At 43.9% G+C, this 14,209-nt stretch overlaps 1 protein-coding gene across 4 annotated transcripts in view; it reads left to right on the top strand.

Moving 5' to 3' along the window:
• Positions 1 to 14,209, top strand: part of YEATS2 (YEATS domain containing 2) — an 82,411-nt gene that overhangs the window by 15,898 nt on the left and 52,304 nt on the right. For all 4 annotated transcript variants that reach the window (XM_075937463.2, XM_075937465.2, XM_075937461.2 and 1 more), the window contains 5 exons: positions 2,935 to 3,050; positions 4,787 to 4,948; positions 7,017 to 7,128; positions 9,188 to 9,232; positions 12,204 to 12,390. In XM_075937463.2, coding sequence (XP_075793578.2) covers positions 2,935 to 3,050; positions 4,787 to 4,948; positions 7,017 to 7,128; positions 9,188 to 9,232; positions 12,204 to 12,390 — 622 coding nt within the window. The remainder of the gene's footprint in view (positions 1 to 2,934; positions 3,051 to 4,786; positions 4,949 to 7,016; positions 7,129 to 9,187; positions 9,233 to 12,203; positions 12,391 to 14,209) is intronic.

The raw sequence follows: 14,209 nt of genomic DNA, 5'->3' as shown, positions 1-14,209 counted from the left end.
AGTATATTTTTGTCCACCCTGCTCTGAGATTGTCTGGCTTAGGTCATTTGACTCTGACTTGGGTCATTTGACTCGGGTTGGCCTGCTGCGGGGCTATAAATTTTCAGTGTAGGCACTCTGGCTGGGGCCTGGCCTCTGAGACCCTAGTTATCAGCAACCAGGCTTCCGCTGGCGACTGGAATGTGTGTACTGTAATTTTATAGCCCTGCAGTTCAAGCCTGTGACTCTGTCTGTTTTCATATGATCACAAACATCAGCTGTTCCCCTGTTTTCAGTCTGGTCAGTTGTCAGCTACCTTGTTCAGAGAAATAGAAACAAATTAATTCCCTGTTCCTGGGGGTTGTAAGTTAATTTGTGAATAGTAGCAAATGGTCCCTCCACCTCCAGAGAAATAGACTCCTCGTAAGTAGTCCCAAATAACTTCCCTTTACCCTGTGTAAAGGTCTCTACTAGTCTGTATCCAGCTGCTCTGCAGGGATAGCATAATTAACCTACCTTTGTATCCATTTCCTTTCTGGCTGCAGCCAGAATGCTGCCAGCAGTGTGGGATCTGTTTTTCCCCATTGTGCCAAGGAAATTGTTCAGCTCTTAAAAATTCCTGGTCTTAAGCTTATGAAGAATCACGTGAGGATCTCACAGTCCTTTTACCAATAAGGCAGTACAGATTATTGCGAGGCAGGCAGTACTCTTTATTTTTCAGAGAGAATTCTCAGACTTGGTTGGGGTCTCAGATTGGCTGCATAGCTAGCAAAGAAACCAAGGAGTTCCTGGTACTCCCCCCACCCTAACCCATTACATAGCATTGCCTAGACCAGTGTTTCTCAACCTTTTTTTTATAAATACCCTTTAAAAAAAAAAAGTACTTCCAGTACCTACAGTTTTCAGACACCCACATTTTTTTTCCTCTGCTGTTGCAACAAATTTGTTTAAACAACTTAATCGTAGCCGGGTGAGCAATGACATTTTTGGGTGTAAAAAGTTCAAAAATAATAAAATGCTGTAAAACTTAAAACAAAAATTCAGTATTCTCCAAATTTCAGTTAACTCAAGACTTCTCTCAAGTATCCTTAAGGGTACTCGTACCACTGGTTGAGAAACACCGGCCTAGACCGAGGCATGATTGTTTAATAACATAGAGGCTAATTATTTAGATCTGCCCCAAGAGTCCTGTAAAGAATGTTTCCATTTTCAAAGGAAGAAATGAGTCATAGTTGCAGCAGACTCTTTAATCAATGTCAGTGATGGGCAGACCCATTGAAATTAGTTGAATTCTGCAGTTTGGAGAGTAGCAGTAATCAGTGATGGAAATAACCAATTCTGCACATGAAGTAGAATAATGCCCATTGCTCCCAGAGTTAACAGGGAGACAGACCAGTACCATTGATCAAGTAGCAGGGCACTGGTGCTGTTTTGGAGAATGGTCTGATGGTGACTGAGAGTGTGTCTACACTTGCACCCTAGTTCGAACTAGGGATGCAAATGAAGGCATTCAAAATAGTCAATGAAGCGGGGATTTAAATATCCCGCGCTTCACTGGCATGATCTCACCGGCGTGCTAGTTCGAATCGCAGCTGATTCGATCCAGGAAGTGCGTGCCTGGACGCGTTAGTTTGAACCAAACCCCTTGGTTTGAACTAACGCACCCCAGCGCGCACTTCCTGAGTAACGAATGAGGAGTAACGTTAGTTCGAACCAAGGGATTGGGTTGCAGGGTCAGGGAGGCACTTACCTGAGCCAGCAACCCTGCAGCATCCCCATGGCAGGCTAGGCTCCTTGCCTGCTGTAGCCCCAGAGCATTGAAAATAAAGCCTGCTCCCTCCATGTGGCTCTCAGCTCCAGGAGCGGGGAGAAGCTTGCGCTACCCCCATCCCTCAGGCCAGTCTCCCAGTTCCTATTGGCTGATTGTTTCTGACCAATAGGAGCTGAGGATTGGGCTGGGGCAGGGAGATCACCGAAGCCTCCCCCTGCCTCCAGAGCAGAGAGGTACATGGAACAGCCCTGCGTTTAAAACAGTGCCTGCTGCGTGCCTAAGGATTCGGGGGGGGGGGGGCATCCGCGGGCTGGATCTGGCCCATGAGAGGTCTCAGATCATCTGCCCACCCCTGGTGTAACTGCTAAGATTTTTAATAGTTACACAGTTACTTAACTCTTTTTAACATCCCTAGTGGGTCACTTAGGTTGTGTATTATATCAGAAGATTGCTGTGGGTTCACTGGCTTTATTTAGATGTTGGGGCTATGTCAGGGGAACCCTAAGGCTTTCCTGGATCCAGCTCCTGAGGCTCAGGGCTTTTCCCCATCCCCAGCATTAGGTAGCCTGCACTGTTTTGTTGTTTTAGTTTTTTGTTTGTTTGTATGTTTTGCTTCTCACTTGTGTGCAGCCCCTGACTGATTTATCTGTGGTTGAGTGATTCCCCACCCCTGAGCTATGTTGTTGTTGGCCATCATTCTAACTGGTGTGGGGCCAAACTTTTCTTCCAGACACATGCCTGGCACTTGCATTGAAGTAGAGGTCTTGGATGGCAGAATTTGGCTCTTTAGAGATGAGGGCAAGATTTTAAAAGAACATGATTTTTGGATGCCCAAGTTGACTCTTGAAAGGATCTATATTTTCAGACAACAGCACTTTCTGAAAATAAAGTATATTGAGGATGTCTTGAGGTGGCCATCCAAATGAATTAGTTGCAGTGGTCAAATATGAGCCCAGACCAATTGTGTGTCAGATAACTGGAACCCACTTTTGCCATATAGTGTTCATTTGCTGTATACATGAATTACTTGAAAATGGTCAGTTAGCATTTTGAGTGTATCTGTTGTAAAACGATTCTCTGTTCTCTCATTTTAATTCTGTGGGTTTCTTTCTAAACAGCAGCTTGCTTTCAAGTACCAAAAGTCCATGTTTGCAAAGTAGATATTTCCTCTTTTCACCCCTCAGGATGCTTCTGGTGTTACAAGCTCTCACAAAATAGGCCAGCGAAAGGCTGGTCTGTTAAATGATGAGACTTCACGACTCTATGTGAAGAAAACAATCGTAGTCGGCAACGTCTCCAAGTTAGTATCTAAGGCATTGCTAATTATTTTAATTTCTAGTCGTTGATTTGAATTGTGGATCGAAGTTCAGAAGCAATTAAAAATCACTGTTGGATCAGAGTGAAGGTATCAGCTCTATGAGGCGCACACAGCTGTACCAGCACTCTAGTTCATAATCTTGCTATTGGGTGTGAGCAATAGCTGATGCTTATTGTAGTAATGTGTGGAGTTTGACTCTCTGCACCTGCTTCAAAGCTAAGTGTCTTAAAAATTGCTTTGTCCCAATCAGTTCTTCCAACCTATCACTTGGAAGTGCTAAGCCCTGATTCTGCAATAGGGTCTGCCCAGAAATCACCTGAGACCCCACAGGGCTCTAGTTACAGGATCAGAGCTATGGTTTGGTAAAGGTAGGAGCCAGTTTTTGATGAGAGATAGTCAGAGCTGGACTAAGACAGTAGCACTGCACTAATTCTGTGATTCCCACCGTGGTAAGAGATGCAAGCATAGTTGTGTGCTATATGGTAACTTTTGGAAATGTCATTGAATTAAGGTGAAGACAAATTTAGAAAATGCTATTTCATGTTTTTTTGAGTCAGATTGAGCAGTGTTACTGTCAAAATTCTTTCAAAGCTGCTTAATATTGTTCAAGTTCTCAAAATCGGCATGGTTTAAACATAATGCAAGCATGCACTGTGTATTTTCCCTTGCCTTCTATTACTAGTATATAGTACCTCTGGCAAGAACTGGTTAAAAAAAATGTCACAGAAATTTTGACAACTCAAACTGCTTTTAAATTCCATTGTTTTCCAAAACCAGTTTTTCATTTTTCAGAATGTTAAATATTTTTTTCCAAAATCAGAATTTTTCAAAAATAGAATTCCTCTATTCTGGATTAGCAAGTGCCCTGTGTGACTAAGATAACCAATCAAATTGACAGTACAAAAAGGATTAAACCAACACCAAAATAGCTGGGGGCAGAAGGAAAGAGACCTCATTTAGATTAAAAAAAAGGATACTTATGGTGATTCTGCTAAAGTTTCTGGAGAAATTTTTCATAACTCTGGAAGTTTTTAAAAAAGTAGTATTTTCTCAAAGTTGAGGATTAAGTTTCGATGGAAAAAAAAATTAGTTTTGGAAAACTTTGAACAGCTTTACTTCTGGCCTCAGCTGCAGCACTATTCGTGTCAGGGTATTTTTCTCAGCATGGAAAGTATTATATTGGTGGTGAATGTTGGATGTTTTTCTTAGCACTACAGATGGATCTAAAAACATAAATGCTGAGAAATCTGAGTCCAAATCTTGACTTTGAGAGGGTGGTTAAGACCTGTAGTTCATTTTAAATTAAGATGGATGGATGGATGTATTATGGTAGAATTCTTACCAATCTGGTGTTTGGGGGAAAAAAATGATTTCAAGGTGATTTACATCTCCAAAAAATTCCTCTCACTGCTGGTGAAGGGTTAAAATTAACTCCCCTAATTAGAAAACAAAGATTAGATATTGGAAATTTACAAAGACATAATTCACAGAAATATATATTGATACCAACGAGTAGAGTTAAAGCAAAGAGTATAAATGTCCATAAGAGAGCCATTCAGGACTTGATGAAATGCTGGATGATGCAATTAATATGTTCCAGATGTGCCTAGTTGGATAGGCCTTTTACTGGTACTAAAACTCTTGCAGATTGACCCCAGAATCTTCTGTGTATGTAAATGTACTTATTTTTATTATTTTATTTTTGTTTTTTCTGCCAGGTATATTCCTCCTGACAAGAGAGAGGAGAATGATCAGTCAACTCATAAATGGATGGTGTATGTACGAGGCTCTCGGCGAGAACCCAGCATAAATCATTTTGTCAAAAAAGTCTGGTTCTTCCTTCATCCCAGTTACAAACCTAACGACCTGGTGGAGGTCAGGTAATCAAGAATTACTGGAATCTTTGAGATTATCAAGATTGATATACTGAAATTCTATGCATGTTGGATTTTAACTTACCTTCGAACTTGCTTAACTAGCTAATTCTCCAGGTGTTTATCAGCACTTGTAAATTGATATGCTGCAGTTTTGCAAAACACATACCAAGTTATTTTAACAGATTAGAGACCCTTTTGCACTGGAGAGAAATGTAAACTTCTGTATTTCAGATAAGCAGTATGATCTTGTATATTTGTTGTTTTCATTACATCACTTACATTGCAAGTTTGGCTGCATGCCAGACCAAACAGATGTCCTCTCCAACCCAGTCCAATGTGAAAAGTCCATTTTTCTTTGCCAGAGTGGTGTGGTGTGTGTTTTTTTTTTTTTTTTTTTTTAAAGAATTCCCACTTGTTTTAAGATACTTGTGTGGTTCAGTAATGGGCTTTTTCCTCAAATACCTGTCTCCTGCTTTCTTCTGTTGTGTACTCATAATCTTGGATTTAGTCTCATGCTTTGAAGAATGATTCTACTATAACAACATGGCTATGTTGACACTGGAGAAACAGGGTGCCAAATGTAACACTGTCAACATTTCCTCCCCTAAACCATTGTTGAAGAATATTGCTCCACTGAGGTCAGCAGGGTAAACTACAGGACTTTTTCTCAGTGGAGATTTCCACTTCTTTTTCTGCCACTAAGACATGAGTGTCAATCTTATTAGGAAAGTAACTCTGGTGTACATTGGCTTCAGTTTTTCTGCAAGACTTCTGCAAGCTCATTTTAAAACAGTGGTGTGAAACCACTGTAGATGGTGGTTTTTAATATGAGCTATTTCTCTCTCTGTTCCTTCTCTCTGTCTGGGAAACAACTATCTGACATCCATTTTCACTTTTTTCACACTCCCTCAGTGAAAGTGCTAAGCAAATGAGGTGTGGGTACCTGCATTCCTTCCCTACTGGTAAATTAACAACCCTCATTCCCATTATTGACTTATGACCTGGAAGTCTGTACACATGGCCAGTATCTGTTAGACTGGGTTGCTCCTGAGAAGTCTGGATTGAGGGAGTGGGAGCAGGGATGGGGATCTATCCTAGCCTCTAGGACTGATGTACATGAAACTCCATGCTGATATACATTCATGGTTTCCTCTTTTATAATACTCTCTCTAACATCTGTCCCTTCAACTGGGATGTACTTCATATAAAATGTGTGGGAACCTAAGGCCCGGGGACTGGATGTGGCCCTTTGCTCACCTGGATTGGGTCCTTGGGGTTCCCCCCAGGATTGGAGAGCCTGTGCTGGCACTTCATCCCTCTTCCCCCTCCCCTGCTATTTCCCTCTGGGGTTGGAGCACACACAATATACTAGCCTGGGTCCCCATCCCCCCCAGGCTCTGTTGTGCAAGGGGAACGTGGAGAGTGTCTTTCTGCTTCTCAGTTGGAGGCCACATCAGTGAGAGGTTTTTCCCCCTTCTCAGTCTCCTACTGACTTTTCTGGGAGTCAGCGGTCCCCTGTCCTATAAAAGGACAACCCTGCCACCGCCCAGAGTAAAGTCCAGAAGTATTCAGGGAAAGATATGTTAAAAAAATGAGGTTATTTTGGTCTTGTCTGCCAGTAGAGCCCTACAAATCTGCAGATATCCTTTTTACATACATGGCCTGTGGATCATTTTTGTCTATCACCACTATAATGTCTTTTATGAGTAGCTAGATTGTAGGAGGGAAAGACTGATAATTCTGCATGGGAAAGTCAGCTTGCAACAGTGTTAAATAGCACTGATTTTCACCAGAATGGATCATCTGGCATTATGCTGCCAGGTATTGAAGAACTAATTCTACTACTTTCTCTGCTGGCATATGTTCACCATTTTGAAATAATTTTCTTCTGTCTTTGCCCATGCAAAAAGATGTCTGCAGCCATCTGCTTAGACTTCATGGTCTTTCTGATGGAAAGTGGAATTAAGGCTCATATGTAGCCAATGGGAAAAGCATTGTTTAGTTAGACGAACAGATGGATCTGGAAGATGCAGTGCTCATGTCTGTAATGTGAATTTCTGTTTATTTTCAGAGAGCCTCCATTTCATCTGACCAGACGAGGCTGGGGAGAATTTCCAGTGAGGGTTCAGATTCACTTCAAGGACAGCCAGAACAAGAGGATCGATATCATACACAATCTGAAGGTACTTGAATAGAATTGCTAGTATGAAGGGTGTGTTTGGCCTCCCTCTGATGTCTGCCTAGGGAGCATACGAGATGGAGATAGAAAATAAAGGAAAGGCATTGATATTGGCCATGTAAGAGGTGAGGTTCCATTGGGGGCATCCGGAGTCTCAGGAGGAAGCAAAGCATTTACTTGCTTTAACCTGTGATTTGTGTTTTTATCATGTCATCAATTTTAACTTGCTAGGTTTTGAATCAGGGTATCTTTCTCTCCTTATGGAATGCTGGTTCTATATGGTCCTTTCCCTAAGCCTGACCTGCGGCTATCAAAGATCTGCAGCCTGACCACTAGACTCAACCTGTTGTTGGAAGGATGAGAAGGGAAAGCCCAGAATGCTCATTTGTTTCTCACAGGCCTAACTCTTCAAAAAGGAAGATTTATGTAGAGGATTTATGGGTACATGACCATTCCTTCTGGGGGTGGACATGACTTTTTTCTTTTTATAATTACTTGAGTCTAACTGTAGTAGAATTCACTTGTTACCCTTCCCTTATCATTATTCTTAGTTGTCCTCTGAACTTTCACTGCACTATTAGTTTGACTTGGGTCTTGTCTGTTTTAAGGAAAGTCTCACCAGTGTTGTTACGTCGACGCACACTCGTGATTTAGGCAGTAGGGCTGGCTGAAAACTCCATGCCAACTGGTGTTTGGATTTTTTTTTTTGACTAAATGAAACTTTCTGCTGAAATCCTGGAAAACTGAAATAAATAATCTGATTCTGAATTGCCATTGCTGTGCCACCTGGGAGTTGTAGGTCAAGTGCCCTATGCTCCCCTTCTCTCTGGGCAGGATCCCTAGCTGCACTTCATCTCCAGATCTGCAAGGTGACCCTATGCACAGCGTTCCCCTTCCATGAGGAGTTGGTTAAAAAGGGCATGTCTCTAAGGCTAAAGACATGAGACAATACCATGGTGCATTCTGGGAGATGTCTGACCAGTGAATGTGACCTACAGAATGAATGGGAGCCTGAAGCCTGGGCAGAGGCAGCAGAGTGGGGAAGGAGACGGGAGCCAATGCATGTGGGGAGCTGGCTCCTGTGGGGAGGGGGGCGGCAGGCAGGAGCTGGTACACGCAGGAAGCCAGCTTTCAAGCTGCCTCCCTGCACATACTAGCTCCCATGGAGTGGCCTCTGCTGTCTCTGATACAGAATTCTTTCTGATGCAGAGATAGCAGTGTGGAAGGGTAGGGCAGGGGGGAGCTGCCTGTGAGCACCTGCTCCCATCTGCCCCCTGCGTTTAAACATGTAACTGCTAAAAATTTCAGCAATCGCACATTTACAAAAATAACATGAACATCCCTAATCAATGTAAACCCTGCTTTGTGCCGGTACCACATATCTGTGGTGAGGGATTGCATATTGGTGCATGGGGCCTTAATTTGGCATGAATTCTTTTGAAGTTTATATGGCTCAAGGAGTCTCTGCTACTGGGTTCTTTGTCAGCTGGTGTCACAGTTTTCATTGAAACTTCCTGTTTCTTATCTACTGCTAGAAAACTGGATAAGGTGACTTCAGTGATGTAGCTGGCCTTAGGATAAACTAACCAATAACAAAAATTCCACTTAATGATGCTGCTGCAAATAATTGATATTATTTCATATTCTTTTGTTTAAATTTATGCAAATAATAAAAAGAACATGCCTCTAAGGCTAGAGACATTAGTACCTTCAATTATTTTTATGGACTTAATTAAAATTAATTACTCCAGAATGCCAGTCTCCCTACCCCTAAAGATCTCTGTCTGTCTGGCTCTCCCAGCTCCATCTTCCCAATGCCCCACCCCTCTCTGTGGCAGCAAGGTTTTTCAGCTCACTCAAAATGCAAATGTTGCTACTTGCCAAAGAAAATGTGATCTCTAGCTTTGATAAATTTGATAAGTCACTGCTCGGTTACAGAATCACAGTTTATTTTAATTAGGAACTTGCTGCTGTGTTATTTCAGAAACAATTATTTGTTAACTTTAGCTAAAATAATATTTAACATGTTACAATGTATTTACTCATCTAATTGTTTTCCACAGTTGGACAGAACTTATACTGGCTTGCAGACTCTTGGTGCAGAAACAGTGAGTTACTAAGTTGTAGAGTGGAAACATTTTTTGTTATAAATATCACCTTTCATGGACTGAACACTTTGCAAAGTAAGATGTTTAGTACTGGAATTGCAGTGACAGTAGCCAAGTAAAATTGTACCGTAGTTTAACCTTTCATAATAAAAGCATGGAAGCTCCTTAAATAGCTTTGTGAGAAGTAAAAACTATTATCCTTGTTGTTAATCCACAAGTTCTGTCCCACCTTTTATTTAGTTGTGACATTTTGAGCATCTTTTCCAGACCTGAAGAATAGCTCTGTATAGCTCAAAAGCTGATATTTCGCCAACAGAAATTGGTCCATCTCCCAACTTGTGTGTCTAATATCCTAGAACCAACATGGCTACAACAACACTGCACACTGTCTCTTTTTGTAACAATAGAATAGATTTGTATTACAAAATTAAATGATAAAGCAACTCTGGAAAGTGACTTCACTTCCCTTAAGTCATGATATTTCATCTTCGTTATTTTGAAGAGAAATGTAGTCAGGTACATTTAAGAGAAGCAAACTTTCCATGTAAATAGTGTATGGGTACCATGTTCGTTAAAAGTTCAGTTGAATGAGCTTAACATGAAAACAAAACACACAGAAATCTAGCACACTAGTATAAAAATGAGTTACAGAAAGGAATGAATAACCCCCTGCTTGCTGCACTTGCCAACCCCCCTCTCACAGGGGGTAGGCAACCCCAGCTTTCCCCTCTGGACACCAGGGAGGGCTGGGCTATGGCTGTGCCATCCTGGATCCTCTCTCCACCCCCTCCCTCGGCCAGCCAGGCCCCTTCTCTGCCCCCTCCCCACCCCCAACCCTAACCCTTCTTCCTCTCCACGTTCATCCCTCCCCCGCCCATCCCAGCCACGGTGCACACCAGCCCCAGCTCTAGCCCTGGCAGCAAGGAAGGTGCAGGGGTGCCTGCTTGCCCTGCATGGGACGCAGTGAGGCACAGGCAGTGCTGTGTGCACATGGTGCTCCGGGGCACTGCAGCCTGCTGAGATGGGAAAAGCAGCAGCATGGGGGGTGCTGTCCTGACCTCTTCCCTGTGTGTTCCCACCTTCACTGCTCACTGCCCCAGCCCTGCCTGGAAAGCCCGGAGCTGCCTGCTCCCCCACCAGGAGTTGAAGGGAAGGAGCTGACTGGTCGGTGCGGCAGCTCCCCCAGGCAGGTTGGGGGTTCTCTGGAAACTGCAGTATGTTCAGCCACTGGGGAGGGGGGTGTGTCTCTTCAGGGGCAGCTAGACTCGATGGGTGGACACCATGCTCCAGCTCCCCAAGAGCCTGCTGCTGGCACATAAGCCCGGCTGGGAGCCCCACTCCTAGCGCCTATCCCTGGGCTGCTGTCCTGAGGACCATACTTCTCCCCCACCCCGGGCTGCCATGGCTGCAGTGGGGGGTCTGCTGGCTATTGTGCCATGTTTCTTGGTGTTGAAAGCCCTGTGTGTGGGGGTGGAACAAGGGGACTAAGGGCTTGGTTTAAGATTCCAAGTGGTGAGGGGAAGCAGCGAGGTCGGGCTTCAGCTGGGAGGAGGGGGAGAGTGATGTGATGACATCATTCCGTCGTCCCCCAGGAATTTTTGTGTACACACACATACAGGGCTCGACAAATAGTGTAATCTACTCGCCCATGGCGAGTAGATTACACCCTGAAAGAGCTGGCACAGAACTGCACGGCTGGTGAGTGGGGCTCAGCGAGCCGTGTGTCTGTGTCTACACACACGTGCGCGCACGCTCGCCAAACTGCGGTGAGCCCCTCTCGCCAGCTGTGCTGTCCGGCGATCTGCTCATGCAGATCTGCACAGATTATTCTGCACATGCACAGGTCGCCCAAACCCGTCTCTTCCACTTTGTAATCTACTCACCACGGGCAAGTAGATTGCATTATTTGTTGAGCCGTGTGTGGGTGTGAGAGACAGACAGGTGAAGCCAGTGGCCAGCAAATGAACTGCAGATTGGACCCTGGTCCCGCACCCTCGGGGCCTTACAGGTCCCAGATGAAGGATTTTGCTGAACCACAGGAAGTCATTTCTGGCCCCCCTGCTGCTGGCCCCACCTTTAACCCTGCCACTCTCCTTCCCCCCCCCCCCCCCCAGCCATGCTGGGCTTCCCAGCTCCTACTCCTTCTCTCCCCTGGCAGTGCAGCAGCTTCCTGGCCCCCATGCAGTCCAGCTCAGCCACATCCCACCTCCTGCCTCCCCCTGCAGCTCTCTGGGGCCCGAGCCTGTTGTGTTTAGTTGAACTTTTTTTATAGTATATGTGGCAACATAGTTTAGTGGTGTGGTAGAGCTTAAGACTATCAAAGTAAAGACAAGTTTCTATTTTAGACTTGAATAAGTCACTTAACCTCATAAATCATAGTCTGTTATTTCTAATTTTGTTTTTTCCTCTGTTTTACAAAATTGAAAGATTTTTCTATGGAGTTGCATGATCTCAGCTTCAGTGAAGTAGATTGTAATGTAAGCTTTCTCAAGAAAGTTGGGATCATTTTTGAAGAGTAAATTAAATGTTGTAGTATACGTTTCAGAGGATTTCCAAATCTAGGGTACAAGGTTAGCTTCTGCATTCAGATCTGATAAGCACATATCCCTGCACTGTGCGGATCCTACTAACTTTAATGGGACATCATGTGGATTAATTGTTCAGGATCTGGTCCTATGCTTGTAGGAACTTTGCCTGATGGTGCTCACTGTTCAGAATTCTGTGGTAGATGTGTGTCACTTTGTTGTGGATATTTAATACCAGAAATCATTGTATTTTTCTAAGTCTTGTTGTAAGCAGAACATCTGGAAGACATTTGCCTGGGCAGGTTCTTTTGAAATCAATGGTAGTTCCATGTGCAGAGTGCTTGCAGGCTTTGGCTAAGTTGTACTGAGTTTTTTAGAGTCAGTGCTTGAACTTGTCCATTGCCAAGTGCATAGCTTATCATAATCCTTTCATCTCTCTCTGGAAGGTAGTGGATGTTGAGCTTCATCGACATTCTCTTGGAGAAGATTATCTCTGTTCCCAGTCTTCTGAATCTGACCTCTCTGATATCCCCACATCTGTACCATTACCACTAAGTATATCGGCGCCAGTGAAAGCTTCTTCACCAATTAAACAGTTACTTGAGCCCATTCTAGATGCTTCTGTGGACAAAGGTAAAGTAAACCGGTATTTGTGTTTTCTAATTTGGTTTTGAATACATGGCTATTAGTGATGCTGTGGCTGTTACGTTTAATTGTTTTTGGTTTACAAATTACTGAACCGCTACTTAAAGTTATGTTGAAATAAACCATAAATCATCTGAGTGGTCCTTGGCTGCCAAATGTGTTGAGGAAGCAACAGACTTGTGCAGGGCTGTCCTTACCATGAGGCGAACTGAGGCAGCTGCCTCAGGTGCTAGACTCGGGGTGGGGGGGAGGGGGGTGCCACTAGGACCCAGAGTGTAGAAAATTGTCTGCTGCTGATGCATACATATTCTCTCTGCAGTACAATGAGAGTAGTAGAACAGGAAGAAGGCAGAATTGAGACCTTTCAAAGTTTTGACCCAAATAAGGGGGCATGGAGGGTGTCATTTGAGCTCCCTGCCTCAGGTGCCAAAATGTTGTGGGCCGGCCCTGGGCTTGTGACAGAAACTGAATTCAGTGTAGTGTTCTATATCCAGGGGTCATTGAGTAGACCATTCTCCCAACTCAGGAACAACAAAAGCTTTATGCTTTCAGTTATGCTCTGTGCATTACTGGTAACTTAAAGAAGTGAGCTGCTCAACTTGAACACTTTAGGGTTTTTGGTGTACCTTCGTGAGTGCTGGATTGTCTGGAATCTGCAGTGGTGTTGGCTGCAGGAAAAGACTGTTTGACTGTGAAAGTGTTAGGGGAGTGAGAAGGCTGCTGTATTTATATAAGCCCTGAGCATCTCTCATCTTTAATGGCTTTTATCCTTACAATACCCCTATCAAATAAGGAAGTGCTGTTATTCCCATTTTACATATGGGGGCTGGGTCACAGAGATCCCGGGACTATGCACAGGGTCCCTAAGGAAATCAGTGGTGGAACAGGAATTGAAACCAGGATTCCTGATTCTCTGACTTTCTCCTAACCCCTGGACTATCCTCTAGTTCAGTGGTTCTCAAACTTCTTGCATGCCAGCCAACACAATTCCCCTCTCCCTAGTGGTTACAGAAATTAAGGGAGCAGGGGGACAGGTTGGAGAATGAGTTCACCCCAGAGCCAGCCAGCTGCAAGGCTGGACACAACTCCCCATTTTGGGTGTTGCATCCAGGTTTAGCACACATGCCTCTCTGATGGAGACAGAGGAGATGATGTCCCATTATTACCACCATGTGTGGTAGGTTGCAGTGCCAATCAGATTTTGGCCCTTTGCTCCGTTGTCACTAAATTTGATAGGTGCTGCAATCTAGCGCATGGTGCTTCAGTGCTGCCAGGTTTGGGACCTGTCTAACTTGTGGGGTATTTTCTTGGTTTTTCTCTTTTTCAACATACCATCATCTCTTCTGTCTGGAGGTTGTGACCTACAGTTTGAGAAACTCTGATCTGGGGCCTTCTGTCCTGTAATGTTGAAATGATTCATAAACATTATTTTTGCCCAATTATACCCTGGCAAGTCAGGGAATTATCCTTATTTTACCAAAGCTCAGAGGGTTGTTCAAGGAAATGTGTCGAAGCTGGAAATATGACTCAGATTTCCTGGCTTTCTAGTCTGTGCCTTAACCAGCAGATCCTTCTCCTTTGAAGCAAATTATCTTCATTAAACTGAAATAGAGCGATTTTTACCAGAACCCCTCCGTGCTGTCTGCACCTTCTGTGTCAAGCATGAATCTATTACCATTGGTCAGGGATTTCAGAGTAAGAACCTAGCCTTTTGTTGGAGCGTGGCACAAGACCTGAAAACCATGGCTGTTTCACTGTGATAATCTTTTAGGTGGTCCCAAGCACTTTCAAAAATAGTTGCCACCTT

This window comes from Pelodiscus sinensis, chromosome 10 (assembly GCF_052426305.1).
Source record: "Pelodiscus sinensis isolate ZL-2025 chromosome 10, ASM5242630v1, whole genome shotgun sequence".
NCBI classification, from domain to species: domain Eukaryota; kingdom Metazoa; phylum Chordata; order Testudines; family Trionychidae; genus Pelodiscus; species Pelodiscus sinensis.
The sequence above is the reverse complement of the archived record's forward strand: the minus strand, read 5'-3'. Positions and strand labels throughout refer to the sequence as shown.